This window comes from Harpegnathos saltator, unplaced genomic scaffold (genome assembly GCF_003227715.2).
Source record: "Harpegnathos saltator strain DR-91 unplaced genomic scaffold, Hsal_v8.6 scaffold228, whole genome shotgun sequence".
Classification (NCBI taxonomy): domain Eukaryota; kingdom Metazoa; phylum Arthropoda; class Insecta; order Hymenoptera; family Formicidae; genus Harpegnathos; species Harpegnathos saltator.
This window is the reverse complement of record NW_020230015.1, coordinates 286920-306719: the sequence shown is the minus strand read 5'-3', so window position 1 is coordinate 306719 and position 19800 is coordinate 286920. Positions and strand designations below refer to the sequence as shown.

Sequence of the window (19800 nt, the reverse complement as noted above, 5' to 3'; positions counted from 1 at the left end):
ATACTATTTTGTTTTTTTGTGTCAATTTAATAATTTTGAAATTTCCAAAAGTCAGTAAATTAACAAAAGTCAGGGCGTTATTGTAACAATATATTCTTGAGACCAAACAGAGCAAAAACATCTAGTACCACTTTTTCTTCCGACAAATAGTTAGCGAGATATCGTGAGTTAAATATTGAAAAAGTTATCAAGTTTTTCTTAAATATCTCAAAAAAATATTAGGTAAATAAAAAAGTATTTTAGGCAAAAGTTGTTTAAATTAATTGGTAGAAAAAGACGGTGTAATAAAAAATTGGGGTTTCCATTTAAGAAAAATAATGATCAGTGAATATCTCGAAAGTGGTACCATTTGTAAACAAAATAGTACAATTGTTTTATGTCCTCCTTGAGATCATACAACTTTTGTCCGAACATTTTTGCTGAAAATGCTTCGTTGAAGAATTATCGAGGTGCATTTTTTAAAATGGGACACCCTGTATACATCATGCAAGCAATACGTATATAATCCGCATAGACATGATCTTGAAATCTATGACACAACCGTGGTGTCAACATTAATTATTTAAGAACTTCATACACAATTATTTGCGATATTTTCCTTGATATTAAACATTTGTAATTTATTATATTTTCAGTCATCGATGAGAGGTAATAATGAAGATTGTTTTATTTCTTATAGGAATTATGTATACGAAAAATTTTTCTATATAATAACCACCTGTCGAAATATCTATATCAAATCAGTATAAACTAAGATAATTACGCAGATATAATATCTAACGTAATTTATTATTGCTTTTGTATATATGTCGATAAAACATCGAGATAATTGTAAGTTATAAAATGAATATATCATTACACATTTAATGTCCAGGTATTTATATCGAATAAAAATGGTCGATAATGTCACTCTTCTTCAATTACCTCCGGGCCCTCTACAAATCTTTTCTGTAGTCACGAAAACTTACTTACTTACTATCAAGAGGTCTAAAAACCTCTTGATAGTAAGAAGATGGTAAGAACGTTGCAGTAGCACAAAATAGCTTAAAAGTATAATTTTTTATTTAACGCATTTACGAAAAAAACATGAAAAGACATTTAGATTATCAAGTGTTATGCAGAAATATATTTACTAATATACACTGCATATATTTACACATTAAAAATACTTGTAAGTATAAAAATTAGGATCTTATTCTTTTGTTTGTGTTTAAAGTTTAGTTTAAATAAATTGATCATGAAATTCATCCGATACATTACTGGTTATGTATTTATTGTTTGATTTACTTGATATTTCACCAGAGATCGCTCTTATGCAAGTTAAACTTTTTGATAGTAGGAAGGATACAACCATATCAGTTTCCCTAGACTTTTATCGTCGACTGGATTTTGTAGTACAAATTCCTACGTCTGATTATTAATCCGACTCGAATCGATTTTCATTCAATTGGACTCGATCGCGATTTATGCGGTAAAGTTTGCGCGAATCAAAGATTTAACTTTTTACTCCATTTCAGTATATCTATGCGATCTTATCTTCGTCTTTAAGTAGAAAACGCGCGTCTTTGATGAATTTTTGCACAATGTCTTCATTGTTCAAAATACAACGGACTGTCCTCGACATCCATGTACATTCGTCGTTGCTTGCACGGAGTGCAATACATCGGCAGATCACTTTCGTAAAATTCCAGAAAACTTACAAGATTGTTCTCAAGCTTTCGGTAATAAATCGAGCCGGCGTATCTTGATTCGATGTAGCGTCGATCTTGTTTCGATATCTACACAGAGATCGAGCCTTTTCTCACTCGCAGTATTGTTCTAATAATCGCGTGTGGGATTTGCACGCGTGACGTTTGATAATGAAAGTTTGTAGGTGAAACCACTCACCTCTTGCCACTTAGACTTGATTAAAGCACTCACGCAATCGTCGACCATGGAATCGGTGTGAGCGTGCTGCGGTGAAGAAATGCGGCGAAGAAATGTAAGTACATACCGTGAATACCGCGATGTGGAATATCGCGGATGAATGGTTGGCTTACCGTTCGTGACAGCAAAACGACCCGATTTTCGGCGCGTAGACACTCGAATCTGTCATGGAAAATCGCCGTGGCCCACGGTTCGCGAAAGTACGCGTAGAGATCCGAGACAGACGAGTTCTGATTGTGCGACAATGAAATGCGAATTAGAAATGCGTTACGTAAGACGGATATTCCAATCAGCGGCAGTGGGAATGCCCCAATTTATGACAATCACATCTGCTTCCTTTTCCTTAATAAATCAGTTTATACCAGCTTATGTTTATCCTGCACATATGTTTTTACTCTAAATCTTATATATTATCGGTTGCAACAAGTTTTAGATAAAATTAAAAGCCATATGTATATAATAAATGCTGGTGCATCATAATTATACAAGCGTACAGTTTGAACAGTTACTCGCTGAATCTTAGAAGTTTATAATTAATATCAGATGTCCATTTGTTATATATGTGCAGTTGTCTTTTAACTTTTTTCAAATTAAAGTGTTAATGGAAAAACAAGATTAAAGTGTTATATCATTAAATGGTACTTCAAACAATTTTGAGAAAATATAAATACCAATATTATAAATAAATTAAAATTTCCTCAAAATTTTAAATTAAAATCTCTCGAAAATTCTGAAATTTTAGAAACATACAACACAATTAAATTTTCAAGCTTTCCAACAAAATCAACTTTACTCAACACGAGTATTAATTTATTATTTTCATGATGAAGGTACTTCGTCACTAATTGGGACATTCACCTTACGTACGTGTTAAACACAATAACTTAACATCTCCTTTCGCATTGTCTCATCGAGTGCTTACTTTAAAGCGGAACTTCAATTCGTTTAACATAATCTCATGCTTCCCGTACAAAGCGATCATATCCTGCACTTCAAATGTCTGAAAGATAATCATTGATCAGAAACAAAGTCGCAATATTCGGGGAATAACAAATATATGAGAATGAATATGAATTATTGTGACGTAGCGTTCTTTTATGTTTATTTATATTAAGGAACACGTCTTCGACAACGTTGATATAGATATATTGTAGAAATATAAGAGTGCCAATTAATGTTTGTTTTCTTCAAATCGAGACAAACCCGTGTGATATTTTAGATATATGCATAAAAATCTTACATAAATCATTGAAAATATAAATTGTCCGCTAAATGTGAGATAAGTATTTACATAGACTGTTGCATTGATATCTATTAATTGCACAAAAGCTTAACGGATATGATTATGAAAAATAATAAAAAATAAAAAACAATATAATTCGAAACACATATATTTTTCATCTTGTTTTATGGTTTCTTTGTGCGGAAAGAATATTATATAAAAAGATTAATATAAATAAAATTCTGATGATAACAATTAGTAGATAAAAGGCCAGTAAGATTCTTTTCAGGCTTGTCATGATTATTTTACACAGCTTTTGTATATAAATTCTCCTGAAAAAAAAAAAATTCTGGTAGTGCAGGAACAGAATAATTTATTTTACTAAGAAACATGATATATTTTTTTAATAATATTTTTAATTTAAAGATTTCAGTTTCTAAAATATAAATAACACATGAAACTGAAGCGTGAGAAATTAAGGCAAAATACCGATATGTTTCTTGGTTAAAAAATTCTATAGTAATTTTTATTATTTCTAACTTTTCTTGCTTATTATTTTTTTTACTATTCTTTAACATTCTTTTCGTATATTGGCCGTTCAGCCGATTTTTCATGTGCAATAAATTATGCGTGATTTAATGAAATGTAGTAATATCATTATATCGGACACCAGTAATCGTCACGGCGTTCAAATTGTTAACACGACATGTCTCTAATGATTTTCATCTTGACGCGATATGCCGTGGACCTCACTTTGCATGGAAAATTACGAACCTTTGATACTGTATAATAAAAACGTCGTTTTGCGTGGAAAGCATCGGCCAGTGCTAAGCGAGCTTCGCTTTGCGTGGAAAATTGTAATATGACCCTGAATATCGTGCAGTTATAGACTACGTTTTCATAGAAAGTACACATCAACACTGATGCGTTTTATGTAGATTTATAAGTTTAGAAATAAATATTTTACAGATAAAAATGGTAGGTAAAAATTAATTTTAAAGGTGATATATGTCTGAGAGTGGAGACAATACGGATGTAATACTTGTTGAAACTCTTCAACTAAAACTTGTTGAAATATTTTCATTATTAAAAATTTTTTTATAAATAATAATTTCTGGTTGAAACTTTTTAAAATGGTCTTGACAAATGTAAAAGTCGAGGTCGTCAAAAATATATCTTTATGTAAATAATTGTTCGTTTTCCTAATGAGTCTAACAAAGAAATCTTTTGCAACAAATAAATCAACAAAGCGGCTACCTTCCTTCTGAGGCACGTCACAGTGTCTACAGAGTCGTAAGGATTCAATCGAATGCGAAAGTATCCAATTTTGGACGTGCAAGAGCCAGTGATGAATACTTCTCCCTGTATGTCAAGAAACGATAAGAGATTTCGCGCTGGCGTTATTGAATCTCCAAATTTGTACTTCATATTTTGAGTAATTAGATAATTCGAGTAATAAATAAATTTAAAGATCTGTTGATGTCGAATGAAAAATAATTAAAGAGAGGGCCAACGCGCCAGATACATAATTTAATAAAACTATTTAGCGGATTATTTGAAGAATTATATCGTCTCACAACGCTTTTTATCTTTAGACACGGGAGTAACAATCTAAGAAGAAAGTCAAATACCATTTTGCAAAACTTGCAGTAATTATTAAGTTATTAATGGTTGAAAATTGTAGATTAGGTCATTCTGAACAAAATAGTCCTTTACCATTTTGCAAATAAATACGCAAATTTTCATGTTATCGATTAAAAGAATTTCTAGATGTAGTCATTTTCAATCATTAATAATTTAATAACTATTGCGATTTTTTCAAAATGGTACTAAACTTTTCTTCTGAGTTTGATCTGATCAATCTTCACAATTTTTAGTTTCTAAAATATCCCGGACATAATTTCTGTATAATTTCAAATAATTTTAATAGACTCTTATTGATCCTCCCTTCAGTTATTTTGCTCCGTTTGACGTTCAACTCACGGAGGGTTTCCGATTAATCGCCAGGGTTTCCTTTCCGGGTTTGCGTACGTGCAAATAATGATAATCTCCCGGCAAAATGCATGCGATTACGACGGGCGCACGAAATACCGGAACTGTCGGGCGCGCTTTTTGCTTCTCCCACAGCTGAGAAATCTCCTCGTCGTTCCGTTGGACGTTGATCTCTCTCTGTAAAATCTCGGCGAGCTACCGGCGGACGGAGGACCGGAAAGAAACGTAAGTGTCTCGAGCGAGAACAATCGTGAGAATTTGAATCCTCTGCGGTCTCAATTGTTTTCGTTTTCTCTTCGCAACCGGCATATGAAAGATTCACTTCCTAATGGATACTCTGCGACGACATCGCGTGATTTGCTTTTGTCTAATAAATGCAACAACATATATTTACATATATTTACAGTAATGTATATATATTACTACGTATTAACAATAAATAATAATAACAAAATGACTAACGAAATGATTAATCACTATATATATTCACTATTATTCATATATTGATTAATCATGATATATTTCAGGCTTTCGCGATGTGAGATCAAATATTTGATTTCGTTCAGTTCGCTTCTTCAGGGAGAGGAACAACCTGAAGAAACTTGAAGAAACGATGCCGACCCGAAAACCAAATCCAATATATTAATTAATCACTATTACATTAATTATTAATAATAATAATTAGTATCAATGATTATCATTTAATAATCATTAATATGGTTAATAATAATTATTATTAACAACGTTTAGAAGATCGTTACAGAATCGACTGAAACAAAACGCGACGTCGAGGCGGACTCAATCGAGGAGAACCGCAAAGAATTGGAAGCGTGTTTTTTTAAAAAGCACAGCTGTCTATCTCACTGACTCTTTGGCCGACCTCGATGCTACTGAAATATATATGTTGCGAGGACTCGGCGCGAAACCTCCTGGAGTATTTCGTCATGGTACCAGCGGCGAAAATAAACGGATCATTCGTACGACACTCCAGATCTATAATCAGCGAGCCGTTGAAAACGAGACCGGCGCGGCAAAACGCTGAAAAGCATATGTTGAATGTAAGTATAATGTGTTGAATGTAAGTATGTTGAATGAAACTCCAGAATGTGAAACGCGCGAATATATCATCGCGAATGACATCGTTAGTGCGAATCGCTCACCGAAAAATGCGTTTAAGTTGATCGTCTTCTCGTGAAAATTCAGAAGAATGTCGCAGAGCAATGTCCTCGTCTCTCCTTTTTTCTCGATCGTGATATTTTCGATCGCGATTTGTCCGTCTATACGTCGCGTCAGGCTCCAATCGATCATGCACCATCCGGACAGCACTCGGACTCCGTTTTGTAAAACGGCATTCGTCACTGCTTCGTCCACCTTGCGAGCGTATCATCGTGTCTCTTTAGAACGGTATCCATGATTGGAAAGTAGAGGCACATTCACTTAAGATTTATGTTGCCCATATATTAGATACTGGGCGAGTGCGAGAGTTTTGGTGGATTTCGTCTTGGAAAAACGTGGACTGAGCAATTCTATTTAAAATGATTTATTCATTCTACCAAGTATCGTCGTTGTCTTCTATTACCTTTGGTATATTATACAGAGCATGTTGAAAAAGAAGATCGTGTAAAAGAATGATCTGGCTATGTACGTAATTATGTTCTCCTCATCAAGATAAAAAAAAGTCCTTATAAACATAGTATTCAAAATGTTTAGTTAAAAAGTTAACGTCGAGTCAAGCTTGAGAGAATTAAATTCGACGTTAACATAATACATACAATAATATTTATTTAAATTATTAAATACACACTTGACTCTCATCTGTGGGGCCATTTGAAAATAATTGCTTACTCGATCCCGATTGACTGCGAACGACGAAACTTCTAAGAATAGAAGGATGTCAAACGATACGAAATAATACATACGACATTTGTATATTTCGAACACTCCAGATATATTTTTGTGCATTTCCTTTAATTTTTATCTTTTTTATTTTAAAATTCATTGAAATAAATATCGTATGTGTCAATAAATGTGTTATAAAGTTGAATCAGTAATTCTTGAGAAATCCATCGAAAGTTTTGCGCTTACTCAATATTTATTATGAGAAGGATAGTGGAAAAAGAACTACAAAAATATTATTTTTAGAAGATAGGTAATACATATGTTTTAGGTTTCCAATGTTTAATTTTGCGACTTTTTCCTATTATTGCTTCCACAATGCACAAATGAAACACATGGTGCCAACATGACCCTTGAACCAACATATAGAAAATATACATATATAGTTATAAATATAGTTTTCTCGTATGTACCTTCCAGTCTCCCCTAACATGTTAGTAGTAACATTGTTATTATTGCAAGTTACTTTTTATCAATAATGACCTGTTAAAGGCACCGATAGAGAAGAAAGTAACGAGTCGTTACAGATTTAATTACTTCTTTCACGAAAGACATCGTTTGTTTATTCTCGAAATTTTCTCGAGCGAAATTCCATTAAAAAAGTAGAGTCGTCCGAACTCGAGAGATTTTTCTCTGCGTTTCGCAAGATTGGAAAGTGAATCACTCGGGACAAACTCACTCTACCCATTCCAAACGATTCGTATAAACAACTCCTATGGATTAAGAATCCACTCTAAGTGTATTAAGTAAAACATTCACTTTTGTGATTCCGATTGGCAGTATTTTCACTATCAAGTAAATGTTCAATCATTTTGAGCAAAATTTTATGTAAAGCAATTTAGAAAACACGATTCTCCATTCTTGTGATTCTGATCGGCAGTATATTCACTATCGACTCGACTCGAGTAAATGTTCAATTATTTTGAGCGGAATTTTACCTAAAGTAATTAGGAAACACGATTCTCCTCGCGAAGATGTTACATCGCGTACATCTTTAGGCGACACAAATGTCTAAAATAGCTCCTAGAGACACCTGAAAGCCGTTTGAAACAAGTGGAGTGTGTCTTTCAGATGTCTTCTGGGCATTTGTGCCGTCCAGGTCGTACCTCGCGATCGCAGTAGAAAACGTCGTCGTCCGTTTCGTCGGAGTTCAGACTCGGCTCGATCAACGTGATCCACCGAGGATTCACACCGAACTCAATCAGACCGCGAAGCGCACAGTAGCAGTCGATATTGCGCCCGTAAAGCAATATCGCTCCTAGGATTTGAATAACATCATTGGGAAGAATCGCCGAATAATCCTCTAACGGCATCGCTATATACGCGCGCTACACATACTTTCTTCTTGTAGGTCCTCCGTTAACCACCGAATCTTTCTTAAGCAAACAGATGCTTCCGTGTCGTCGTTTATGGTCAGGCAATTCCACGGTAATTCCGTCGTACTTCCCACAGTTACCTCCTCCCTTCGAAAATAATTACGGTGCACGGTACGTTTCGTGCGAAACAAAGTTGTCTTTGTCGCTGTTATTGCCCGATCGTTTCTGCTTGATTGTTTTCTTTTTCCCTTCCTTACATTGTAGCTCAATATCTCATCTCGTCATCTATAATCCGTGCCTTTTTTGTACGATAATATAATTCTCATAATTTTTACCCTCGTTTCCGCGCTTTCGTTTCCCCTTGCAACGTCGGTCGTTGATACTGTAGGCCGCAAGTTAAGACCAAATAATCGTACGCGAGATTTCCTTGATTCATCACGGTCACGTATTTCTCCTTCCTGGTACGCGAGAGAACTCGATTATGCATATATCGTAGTAAAAAATCGGAGTAAAAAATCTAGTTCGTGTAAGTGAATGGGAGCAGAGCGGGAAGAGAAGAACTCGATGACGAGAAATGAGTCTTTATTTTTACCGCGACTGAAAACATTCGTCTGATGGGCATTCAGTTGTATTAAAACTCGATTATGAGATAATTAGAGCAACTGACTGCGAAATCTCCTGTGGGGATCTTTCCGTTCTTACAAGCGAGTTTCTGTCTGGTCCTCAGGCAGCGGAAAATACAATTAACGCTAACGGAGCTGTTTGTTCTTTGAGTATATCCGCACAGAGAAAGATCTCAGCTTGTGTAACTGAACAGGGGCTAGACAAAAATTTACGACTCGAATATCTTTATTACATTGGAAATAAATAAATCAATAAATTAAAAATATATGTTTTAAGCTAAATGCGCAAAGTTGATTTTGTTGGAAAAAGAATTTTGAACATTTGTTATTCTAAATTTCAGAAAAACAGATTTGTTCTTTTAATTTTGTGTTATACTTCTTTCTCACTTTAAAACTTTTATCTGAAATTTATGGAAAAATTTCAATTTATAATATACTTTCTGAGAAACGATTAAATGATGTTATTTAATGATGCAACAATGACATTTAATTTTGTTGTTTCATTGACAGTTTAGTTGTAGTGTAATTATGATTTGATTATAAAGGAATAAAGAATATTCGCGCAAATCTAACAAATAAATATCTAATATTAATTATCAATTTCGAAGATGTCGGCGAGTAACAGTTTAAACTGTCGCTGGTCACGCTGACGACTGTTTTAAAGGTCGAGTTATTTTAAAATAACTCACAGGAAGAACGAACGACGAAGGAACTGGATAAAAACTCTACAGAAAATTTTCAATTTCTACAAACTGTGTCTTCTAGTCTTTCGATAATAGAAAATCAATTACACGAGTGGTTTATCTTTTCTGTGCGAATGCGTTGATTATCATCATTTCATGATATTATAATTTTACAAAAACATTTGTTCTTTTAATTGTATTATATTCTTCTAACTTTAATCTTCCTTTTTCTGATTTATGAATTTATGATTCAATTTATAATATATTTTCTCAGAAACGACTAAAGTGTTATTTAAAGACGCAACGGTTTCATTTTGTTGTTTCATTGGTAGCTTTTAGTTACAGTCCTTGAATCAACAAATGTTGATTCCCCGCAAGTTTCTCAGTGTTGCTCGCGAAGAAAATAAAACTATCCGTCCACGATTATATATTGGTTAGCCAAGGCCGCTACCTGTTGATCGCTGTCATAGTCCCGTAAACGATATTAACCCAGGTCCTCACGGCTACGCAGCGACGATATTCCGGGCAAAATGTGCCTCGGAACGGAAGTAGCGACGTTTCCACGGGACTTCGTTCCTTATCAAACGGCAGACCATGCGGCGATATGAGCGTGAGGTTCGTATAACGGCACATCGATCTACGGGGATTCTACATCAGCCTTATCAGCGGCTGAGAGAGAGAGAGAGAGAGAGAGAGAGAGAGAGAGAGAGAGAGAAAGAGAGAGAGAGAGAGCGCAATCTTTGCAATCTCGGCCGCGCATGTTTCGCTTATACAAGATCATTCGGCATAGCAGCTGCACGTATTATGGCTGATAAATTTACCGTAAAGCGAGATACTCTGCAAGAGCGACACCGCAATTCGACGCTCCGACGATGACGATTCTCAGGTCGATCATCACGCGAGGCATCATCGCCAGTCGCGGCGACGTCATAAACAGGGAGAACATATCGTCGTCTTTTGTGCCAACCTCCGTCATGTTGATTTTCTCTGAAATAACTGGGAACCTGTATCCGGCTTGTTTACGGGGATTAACGGGAATCATGTCGCTCAGGCAAGATGCCAAGGGACGCTTCCGTGTCTGCAAGTGATACACACCGTATTAAAGGATGTGCAAAATTCGATGCTTTCATTTCTAACAGAAACGTCTCGCGCAGATCACGACTTTATTATCGCGCAGCTCACCAGTGCACTCTCATCTTCGTGCTGAAGTCGATAGAAGATTACCGTTAATCCACTCAAACGCGCGATCTCGCGGAAGAAGAAGCGATGATAAGCGAAGAAAATCGGCGTAAGGACGAAATGCAAGAGGCGTCCGTAATCATCTTGATGAATGCTTTGCATAGACACATAATCTTCTACATGGTAACGGCTTCTAACGAAGTCGACTTGTTTCTCAACGCTGTGCTTGTGTATGTGAGATAAGACGAAGTGATGAGTACTGTGTTACCGACTTTCGAGCGAAATTTCATATTTTCACTGACAGGTGTACGTGCGTGTACAGGGTGTCTCGAAAATATCGTACAATACCATATGTTCAATTGGGGACGAAAATCCTAATACAACAATATTTTCCGAATTATAAGCTGGTAAGGACGATCTTTTAGCGAATTAAATCTCGGAAATGCTAAATTTTCATGCCAAACTTTTAGAGACGGATTTGGCTTTCAGGTTGCAATCGGGGTTTTTTGTGATTTTGTTTTCAATTTATCGTGAATATTTCATTCTATCTCATCAGCGAGACGAACAACTTGATACTATAAATTTCTGGGTTGGGGAAGTTACTTTGTAAAAGTATCTAGTTACAGTTACAAGTTACTGATTTTCAAGAATAACATATTACAGTTATTTAGAAAGTAATGAGTCGTTACTTCGTTCAGTTATTTCTTTACAATAATTGTGCAATAATTATTATTTTAAATTTTGTGATAGTGTAAATTTCTGCAATTTTATATGAAGGTAGTTTGTTGATTATTATATTCCTCATATTGTATATAATTTATACAAATTATATTCATTAATTGAAATAAGCAATTCATATTTATTCTTTAAGACTATTAGTAACAATTATGAGAAAGTGAATGAATTTGATGAGAATAATAAATACTAAAAATACTAAAAGTAATTTTAACATCAAAAATTATATTTTTTCACTAAAAAATATATTGATATTTTATAAATAAAGACTTACATTCATATGTTTTCTTAAATTTGCAGTTGAAGTTCTACTTGCATGAATAATTTTTTGCCAGCGCATATTTTGCAGAGAAATGACCAGTTGTTCTTATTTCAAAATTATTGCCGTAACTCGAATATTTCTGCATATACTGGCCATGGCATTTTACAATCCTTCGCCGAAGATTAAGATGTTTTATCTATTGCTTGAATTTTTTTATATAATTGAAACCACTTCACGTTGCAGGTTATGTTAACAAATAAGGACTGACGACGCGCAACAGAAATGTCCAATAGACGTACAATTCTTTTGAAAGAAATATAGGTTGCGTTCGGAGAGGAGACTATCAGCACTATTGCATCATTTCATCCTTGTTTTACATCTAATGAATGATAAGGATAGATGACATAATAGTTCTCCAAATGCAACCAGAATAACTGTATGCTTACTGGATATCAAACATCACACGTCGCGTTATCATGCTGGTCTGCCAGAAACTTAAGTTTCAAATATATAAAGTAACTATTAGATTAGTTACTAGTTATCAAATAAATATAACTAAGTTACAGACGAAAGAAACGGAACGAAGTTAAATTATAGTTACCAAAAGAAAAATAACTGTGATTGTAACTTCGTTACAAGTAACAAGTTACTTCCCAACCTTGATAAATTTTAGGGAGCTAAATGAATAACATAAAAAATGAATGAGTGAGAATTGCACTTCTTAGCTGGTTTCATAGAGCACACCTGAACAGAACCGACGAAAAAAACTTACTGATGTACAATATTGAGATAAGCAAAATTCAAAATCGGAAATTTGCAACGATGATTCTCGTAGTAGAATTTTCCAATTCAGCTCCAGAATAAATGGAAACATTGTACGATAGTTTTGGGATGCTCTGTGCCTTTATATAGAATAATAACCTCAGTATAGCGAGCCCGAGCATCGTGTCGTTGCATTCAAAGACGAAACAATCCAGATCGAGTTGCAAAGGATCCATCGCGAGGTCAAAGTCAGCCAGGGTTTCATGCTTCGTCGGCATAGCGGCTAAGAGTCCTTGTACGGTATTTCGATCTCGTACTTCGGCGCGACGACACTTGATCTCCCCGAAGAGAACCGCTCGGTGCAGGACGTACAGTATCATCGGGAAGTCCTTGTTGCATCTGAACGGCACGCGCTGTTCGCACGAGATGTTCGCGTGACGTTCGTTTCAAGAGTGAGATAAGTGCCCGTTCCATCTTGTCTTTTTCTTTCTCTTTCGCTAGTGGAAGAAATCTCGACAAGTACCATGAAATGTTGAAGGTACTTCTGGGGTGGTCGCGTGGAAGGGAGGAGGACCACGCAGTAATCCAAGTCCGGGAAGCTGTCGAAAGCTGCCTCCAAGAAATCGAAGGACCAATGGGGTCTCATTCCATCGCGCATCGCGAAGATCTCCAGGATGAAAGCATTTTTCTCGCCGTGATACGTCGGAGGCGGAAGAAGGTCGTGGATGAGTCGCGACTGCACCGTCTCGTCGACTTGGACGGCAAGTAGAGGAGCGTTCCTTTTTCCTTGCGAGAAAGCGTCGCGTTACACGTTACGTAAAGCACGCTGTATCGTGTGTTATTATCCCATGATCCCTCATCTCGATCCACTCACGCACTCTCTTCTCACGACTACATGATTAAAAGAATCATACGAGGAGAAAAGCAACGCGCTCTCTGTCCGCGACTCACGGGATAGCTCGAGCATCGCCTCGGCGAGAATACTCGCTTGCATCTTCGAGTGGAATTGCACGTCGACGTCATTCAAGATTGACGGTAGATCACCGACGTCCGTTGACGGTACATCCGGTCTCGCAATTTGATCCGAGCGCGATTTACAGAGCTCCTCTGATTCGGGAGACTGAGCCGAAGCCATCGGGTCGATGGACTCCGTGGAATCAGGAACGTTCGTTCGCACGTCACGTAACGTCTGTTTTTGGAATAATGTTACTGTTAACTCAACTTTTAGCAATGTTAATAGCGGAATCTCTAATAAAACGATTTAATAATAACTTTACTTAATCTTGATAGCGACGTTACTTAATCTTGAGTAACGTTAGTGATAACATTACTTGATTTGTATCAACGTCAAAGATAGCAATGTTACTTGATTGTTTGAGTGACATTAATAGAAGGAGAGAGAGAGAGAGAGAGAGGGAGAGAGAGAGAGAGAGAGAGAGAGAATGTGTGTATATGTAACGGTATCAAATTTTGAATATTGCCTAATTTTTAGAAACTTTAACATAAATTCTAATAAAACGTTAATAGTAACTTTACTTAACCGTGATAGTAACGTTATTTAATCTTGAGTAACGTTAGTGATAACATTACTTAATTTGTAACAACGTCAAAAAATAGCAATGTTACTTGATTTTGAGTAACGATAACGATACTTAATATGTAGATGATAATATTACTTAATTTGTAGTGACATTAAAAAATAGTATCGCCAGTTAAATTCGAATAACGTTAATGATAATATTGACTTGCAGTAATGTTGAAAGCAGCAACGTTATTTTAATTTTAAGTGACGTTAATGATAATATTACTTAAACTGTAGTAACATTGAAACAGTAATGTTACTTAATCTTTAGTAGCATTAATAGTAACAGAACTGCCGCCTTGAGTAACGTTAACTTGACTCTCAGTAATTTTAACAGTAACATTGCTAGAAATTAAGTGACGATAACGTTGGTATCACACAAAGGCATCCCCTTACAGAAATTTATTCTTAGCTGTGATAAATTGGCCAGTGATAATAAATAATTTTATTACTCGCACAAATAATAAAATTACTGGCCAATTTATTATAAATAAAATTACTCGTATGAGTAATAAATCACCAGTAATAAATTTCTGTTAGGGTCGGCAAATGTTGAAAATGCCATTGATGCGAACACGATCGCTGACACACCGGATTGTCGTCGTTGTCGACTTCGACATCTTGCTGAAAGGAGACCTCGCGTTTCGTCGGTACGTTCGATGAAACAATCGTTCCCAGCCGTGCATTTGCGGGAGGATCTTCCCCGCTTTCGTTCTGGTCGTTTAGACCTTCGGAAGAAATATCAGCTCTCTTAATAATTACCCCGTTCATCTCGCTACCACAATGGAGCGCGCGGTATTCAATCGTCAAGGTGTGACGAAGATGCACCAACCCGTTTCTTCGGAGCACCGTTTGTCATCGGTTGCTTCCGTCGCCTGTCGCTCATGGAAAGAATTATCGTTCGAGCTTCGGCCCGATGATCTCGCAGTGTGCTCGCACGACATTTGCGAAAATACAAATTGCAGAAGCTCGCTAGTTGACTTCGCGACGTCGGATGGCTCTTCGTCGTTCTCGTGAGGTTTCCGGAGGCCGTGGTACGCCGTCAACTCGAAGTTCTCATTCAGCAGATCGATGTCGATCGTAGAGTTCAGGCACATGGCACCCGCTGCCGAGCCGTCGATATCTTCGCCGATGATCAGCTGACGGCAGCCATCCGGGTAACGAATCATCTCACTGATGTAGTACTCCCCGTAGAGCTCTCTCAGGCGCGTCGTCTCGCCGTCGATAATCGGTATCACGTCGTCGTTGTCTTCTTCTCTGCGTCGTTATTATTTTCACAGAAGCGTTACACGAAACACTCGCAGCCTTCGCGCTGTAGTAGCCTTCGAGTAGCGATTAAGGCTGGATTCGCATTATCCGCCTAGACGGCGCCTGCAATTCTTCATCAAAACATTCTTCAATGATTTTGCGTTGGAGTATTCACAGCATCCGTCACCGTCACATGTTATATATAATCACTCCTGTTTAAAAAAAAAATTTGACAGAGGCCTGACGGCGTCCTGCCTGCCGCCTTCTGAACGGCTAATTCAATTCAGCATTGAAGCTCCTAGCTACTCGCCGCGAATCTCTCGATTGGTGACGTCAGAAGCGGGAAAATGTACATTCAAGATTTTTGCAAAATAATATAATGAAATAAACAAATGTATCCACAAAATCGTACCTAATCAATCAAGTAGATTTGTAAAACAGCCCGAGCCACTTTCCTTTTGTTTTAACAAATTTGACAAATTAAGTTTCAGTCAATAAATTATTGTGAAATTAACGTGATATTCACTCAAAAAAAGTAATTTCAGAAGAAGCGGAATCATCTAAATTTTAGAGGATTTTATTCTCATATGACCTCAAAAGAATTCCTCTAAGATTAAGAGGAAAATATTGTAAACATATTATTCTTAAAGTTAGAGGAATTATATGTTATATACATAATGTAAATCTTATTGATTTTAATATAAATTTCCTCTTATACACAGATTATTTAATCTTTTCTTAAGAGGATTATTATTTATTCTTACTTATTTTATTCTCACTGCTTATACTAGTTAATTCGAAAAAATTATTATAATATATAGCGAAAAGTAATATATGTATAGGTATATTTCTACAATCTACAATAAGTAGACACGAATGAAAAAAGATCATCATAACAAATAAATTTCCAATCAGTTTTGTTATGGACTTCATAGCTACAAAGATGTTTATCATAACCAATTGTATGAAACATAGTTAAAAGAAAAAATATATTATTCAACTTCTTGCAATAGATTATAAACTGTATTTGACCAAATATGGGTAAATTATCTTCGTTATATGTTACAGCAACACACGTACCTTTTTTAAAAAGTATTCCAAATATTCTGATTCATGAGTATATGATTATTTTGTCGTTCATGTCTGGAGGTAGAGTACGACTGAACAAAAGTCGACATTCCAACATATTCCTCATCATATAAGAGGAAAGTTTATATAAGATATATAAGAGGAAAGTATAAGAAGAAAATTGATATAAGAGGAAATCCTCTTGAAATAAGAGGAAAACATTTAGAATAATATCTAATAAATTTTAGACGAATAGTTCACTTGAATCGTTTTATTGAAAGAGGAATCCTTTTTTTGTAAAAGACTTCGCTTAGAATATGAGATTATGGGAAAAATCACTTTACTTACTAAATAGAACACCTTTTTTGAGTGTTATATATGACGTCTATCTTTCGAACTTGCTTTTTCTTATGATTTAGTCACATTTTACGGTTATTTATTGATTATTAGAACAAATAGATAAGTGTTTGGGCTGTTTTACAAATCTGCTCGACCGACTCCAAATGTCACTTCGTGAATATATGTTTGTACTCAAATATATTTTGCAGGAATTTTAAATGCGCATTCTTACCTCTGTCATAAATCAAGACGGCCACAGCGAGTAGCCAGAAGCCACATCACTGAATTCTCGCAGCCGTATAGAGACGACGAGCAGACAGGAGCCCGTAAATCCCTCGTCAAATTTTTTCCGAATTGGAATGACTGAGATGTGACGGTGACGGATCATCTGTGAATATCTCAATGCAGAAGCATTGAAGAATGTTTTGACGGAGGATTGACGGATTCTCGTTCAAACCTGCCGCCGTCTAAACGGATAATGACGATCCAGCCAGCGTACAACCCGAAGCGGAAACCCGAGACTGATCCTCACACGATTCTCCGTATCTTCAACTTTTGACGGAACTGACTGCGATCGCTCAGATACAAGGATTGCGCCGCCTCGATATCCTGGACGCCCTCAGCCGGGATTCTCGTCATCTCTCGCTCGAACACGTCCGCTGGAAAATTATACGGGACTCTTCTAACCCGAACTGCCTCGCCTTGTGGCGCACCATTCAGGAGGATCGATAGGAGAGGTCACCTGGTGCAACCCGAGGAGGTATCACGAGGATCACGTGCTGGCAATAGGTGGTGATATCGAAGAGGGCAGCCAGGAGGTCCTTGAGGAAGTGATCCGAGTAATTCTCGTCCCACACGAGCCAGTGGACGAACATCGTGTTCCTTTCCGTGGCGGCGAGGATCCTTTTCGGAAATCACGTCGCTCCAGTAAATCGACTCGTCGCAGCTGGTTCTTAAGGGGGGAATTACATGCGGAGCAAGCCGTTTTCTAGATTATTTTTATGAATTTTTTTAACAAAAACAGTGGGATCAATGGACTTGAAATTTTCACAGTATTCATTAATGTTTAAAGTATAAAATAAAGTTACTATCTATAATATATGGAAAGTACACATAAAACTTTAAACGCGTTTATCTGGAAACACTATTTTCTTAAACTGTCAACACGATTATGCAAAAATTACTGAACCGAATAATTTGAAATTTTTACATATTATAATATACAGTAGAGAAGTTTTCGCCCCTACCTCGAACACAGTTATATTTTATTTTATTCATTTTTTTCAGACATGATTACAAGTTGAAAAAAGTTTCATTTTCGATATTTTTTTTGTACAGTCATTATTTTTCCAAACTTGGCTTCACTGCCTTCATTTTAGTACGGACCGTATATTTAAAAAATCTTTCTCATTTTTTGGTTTCAGAGTAGTGAGAGGTCCGGAATTATGTCGACAGCAAACATGGAGCTCACAAACAGATGACTGTATTTCTATCTATAATGACAAATTGGATCGGTCCTTGTGATTTAATAAAATTTATTTTATACTTTGAATATTAATGAATACACTGTGAAAATTTCAAGTCCATTAATCTTACCGTTTCTGTTAACAAAATTCTTAAAAATAACCTTGAAAACGGTCTTCCGCATGTAATTCCCCTCTTAAGCTAGTCCTTCCCGGACAGCAAAAATGCGTTTTACGCCCGTATGAACAGTTTTATAAACAGTCGTATGAACATCACTTGAAATTCGTCACACGTCAAATACTCAGATTTGAGTTTAGAGTTAGATCTGAACTTTTCAGCTGAGTCATACGATAGACGGCACATTACATTTGTAATCGCGAAAACACAATCGGAAAAATCCCAATTTGAGATTTAAATCGAAGTGTCTTACATGACACAAGTTTTGAGTAATTACTATTTAGCAATCATAATGTCAAATGATGTATTATTGATATTATGAACGTCATAATAGGTCATCAACTCGTCATTAATATGTCACCTAATGTCATCCTTTCATTTGGGCATTAATAGTCTCTTAGAGACACGCAAGACGTTTCAAAGACGTCCAAGCGAAAAGAAGCGGGACATTTTTAAAACATCCTTCAGACGAGAGAAAATATGTATCTCAATTCGTTCGACTAAAGACCAAACAAACCGGGTGACAAGAAATGATATCTTCGTCATCGCAAGCGAAAACAAGCGTTTAACTTAAGCGGTAAAACTCGGATCAGATAACGGAAAGCGATCAACCGAGCAGAAACTTCCCAGAGAAAATTTACAGCCGCTACAACCAACTTTCAGAAAATTCAGTTACACTGACAGACTAGTCTCTTCCGCGTGGACATTTATGCTGCCGAGGTTGAACTAGCGGCAGTTGCGGAATATAAAAGTCGAGAATTGATCCACGTCGATTGGGGTGACGCATCGATCGTAACTGTCGCGAGGTCTGATTAAGGCTTCACCGTGTCTCGTCGGCAACAACCGACAGCGAGGAGCTACGGAGGATCACCTGTGAGTCGTCTTTAACCAAGTCAACCAGTCGTCCGGCGGTACAGACGGTACGTTGGGATAATTGCAGAGGCATATCCCCGAAACGACGTCGTCTTCCTCGTTATACTGGACCACCGAAAGGCAGGAAGTCTCGCTGCGAATTTTACGTAACGACGATATACCGAGGAGCGGACGGAGAGGAGGTCGATTTACGTTGCAGCGATACAATAAAGGTAGCCGGCCGAGCCGATTCGCTTCGGGTAAGTACTAGAGTCTGTCCAGTTGGACGTCTCCGAAGACCTCGCGAGTCGTCGGACGTGCCAGCTGCTCTAAATACGGTAGATCTCGATGCTCGGCACGACGGTATCCCGAGATCCCGATGAATGATCCTTCCTCGGCGCAGTGTCGCGGGCAGAGTCCGTTAGGAGTATTCATCCCGGGTGAGCGCGTGATGGTTGCCATTTTTTGGCAAAC

At 36.8% G+C, this 19800-nt stretch overlaps 2 protein-coding genes across 2 annotated transcripts in view; both read right to left on the bottom strand.

Annotated features, from left to right (window-relative positions):
* Positions 1-19800, bottom strand: part of LOC105185061 (homeodomain-only protein) — a 33825-nt gene that overhangs the window by 8103 nt on the left and 5922 nt on the right. The window lies entirely within an intron of this gene.
* LOC105185076 (cilia- and flagella-associated protein 61) lies at positions 441-19788 on the bottom strand. The gene is made up of 24 exons (XM_025298633.1): positions 19648-19788; positions 19344-19593; positions 17576-17746; positions 17366-17492; positions 14990-15435; positions 14770-14906; positions 13548-13785; positions 13120-13382; positions 12638-13042; positions 10841-11101; positions 10480-10736; positions 10107-10295; positions 9094-9172; positions 8687-8869; positions 8107-8364; positions 6301-6517; positions 5982-6178; positions 5128-5335; positions 4674-4687; positions 4406-4621; positions 2849-2926; positions 2040-2156; positions 1888-1953; positions 441-1778 (listed from the first exon to the last, which is right to left on the bottom strand). Exons 1-24 carry the CDS (start codon positions 19786-19788, stop codon positions 1590-1592), a joined length of 4707 nt encoding a protein of 1568 aa, XP_025154418.1. The 3' UTR covers positions 441-1589.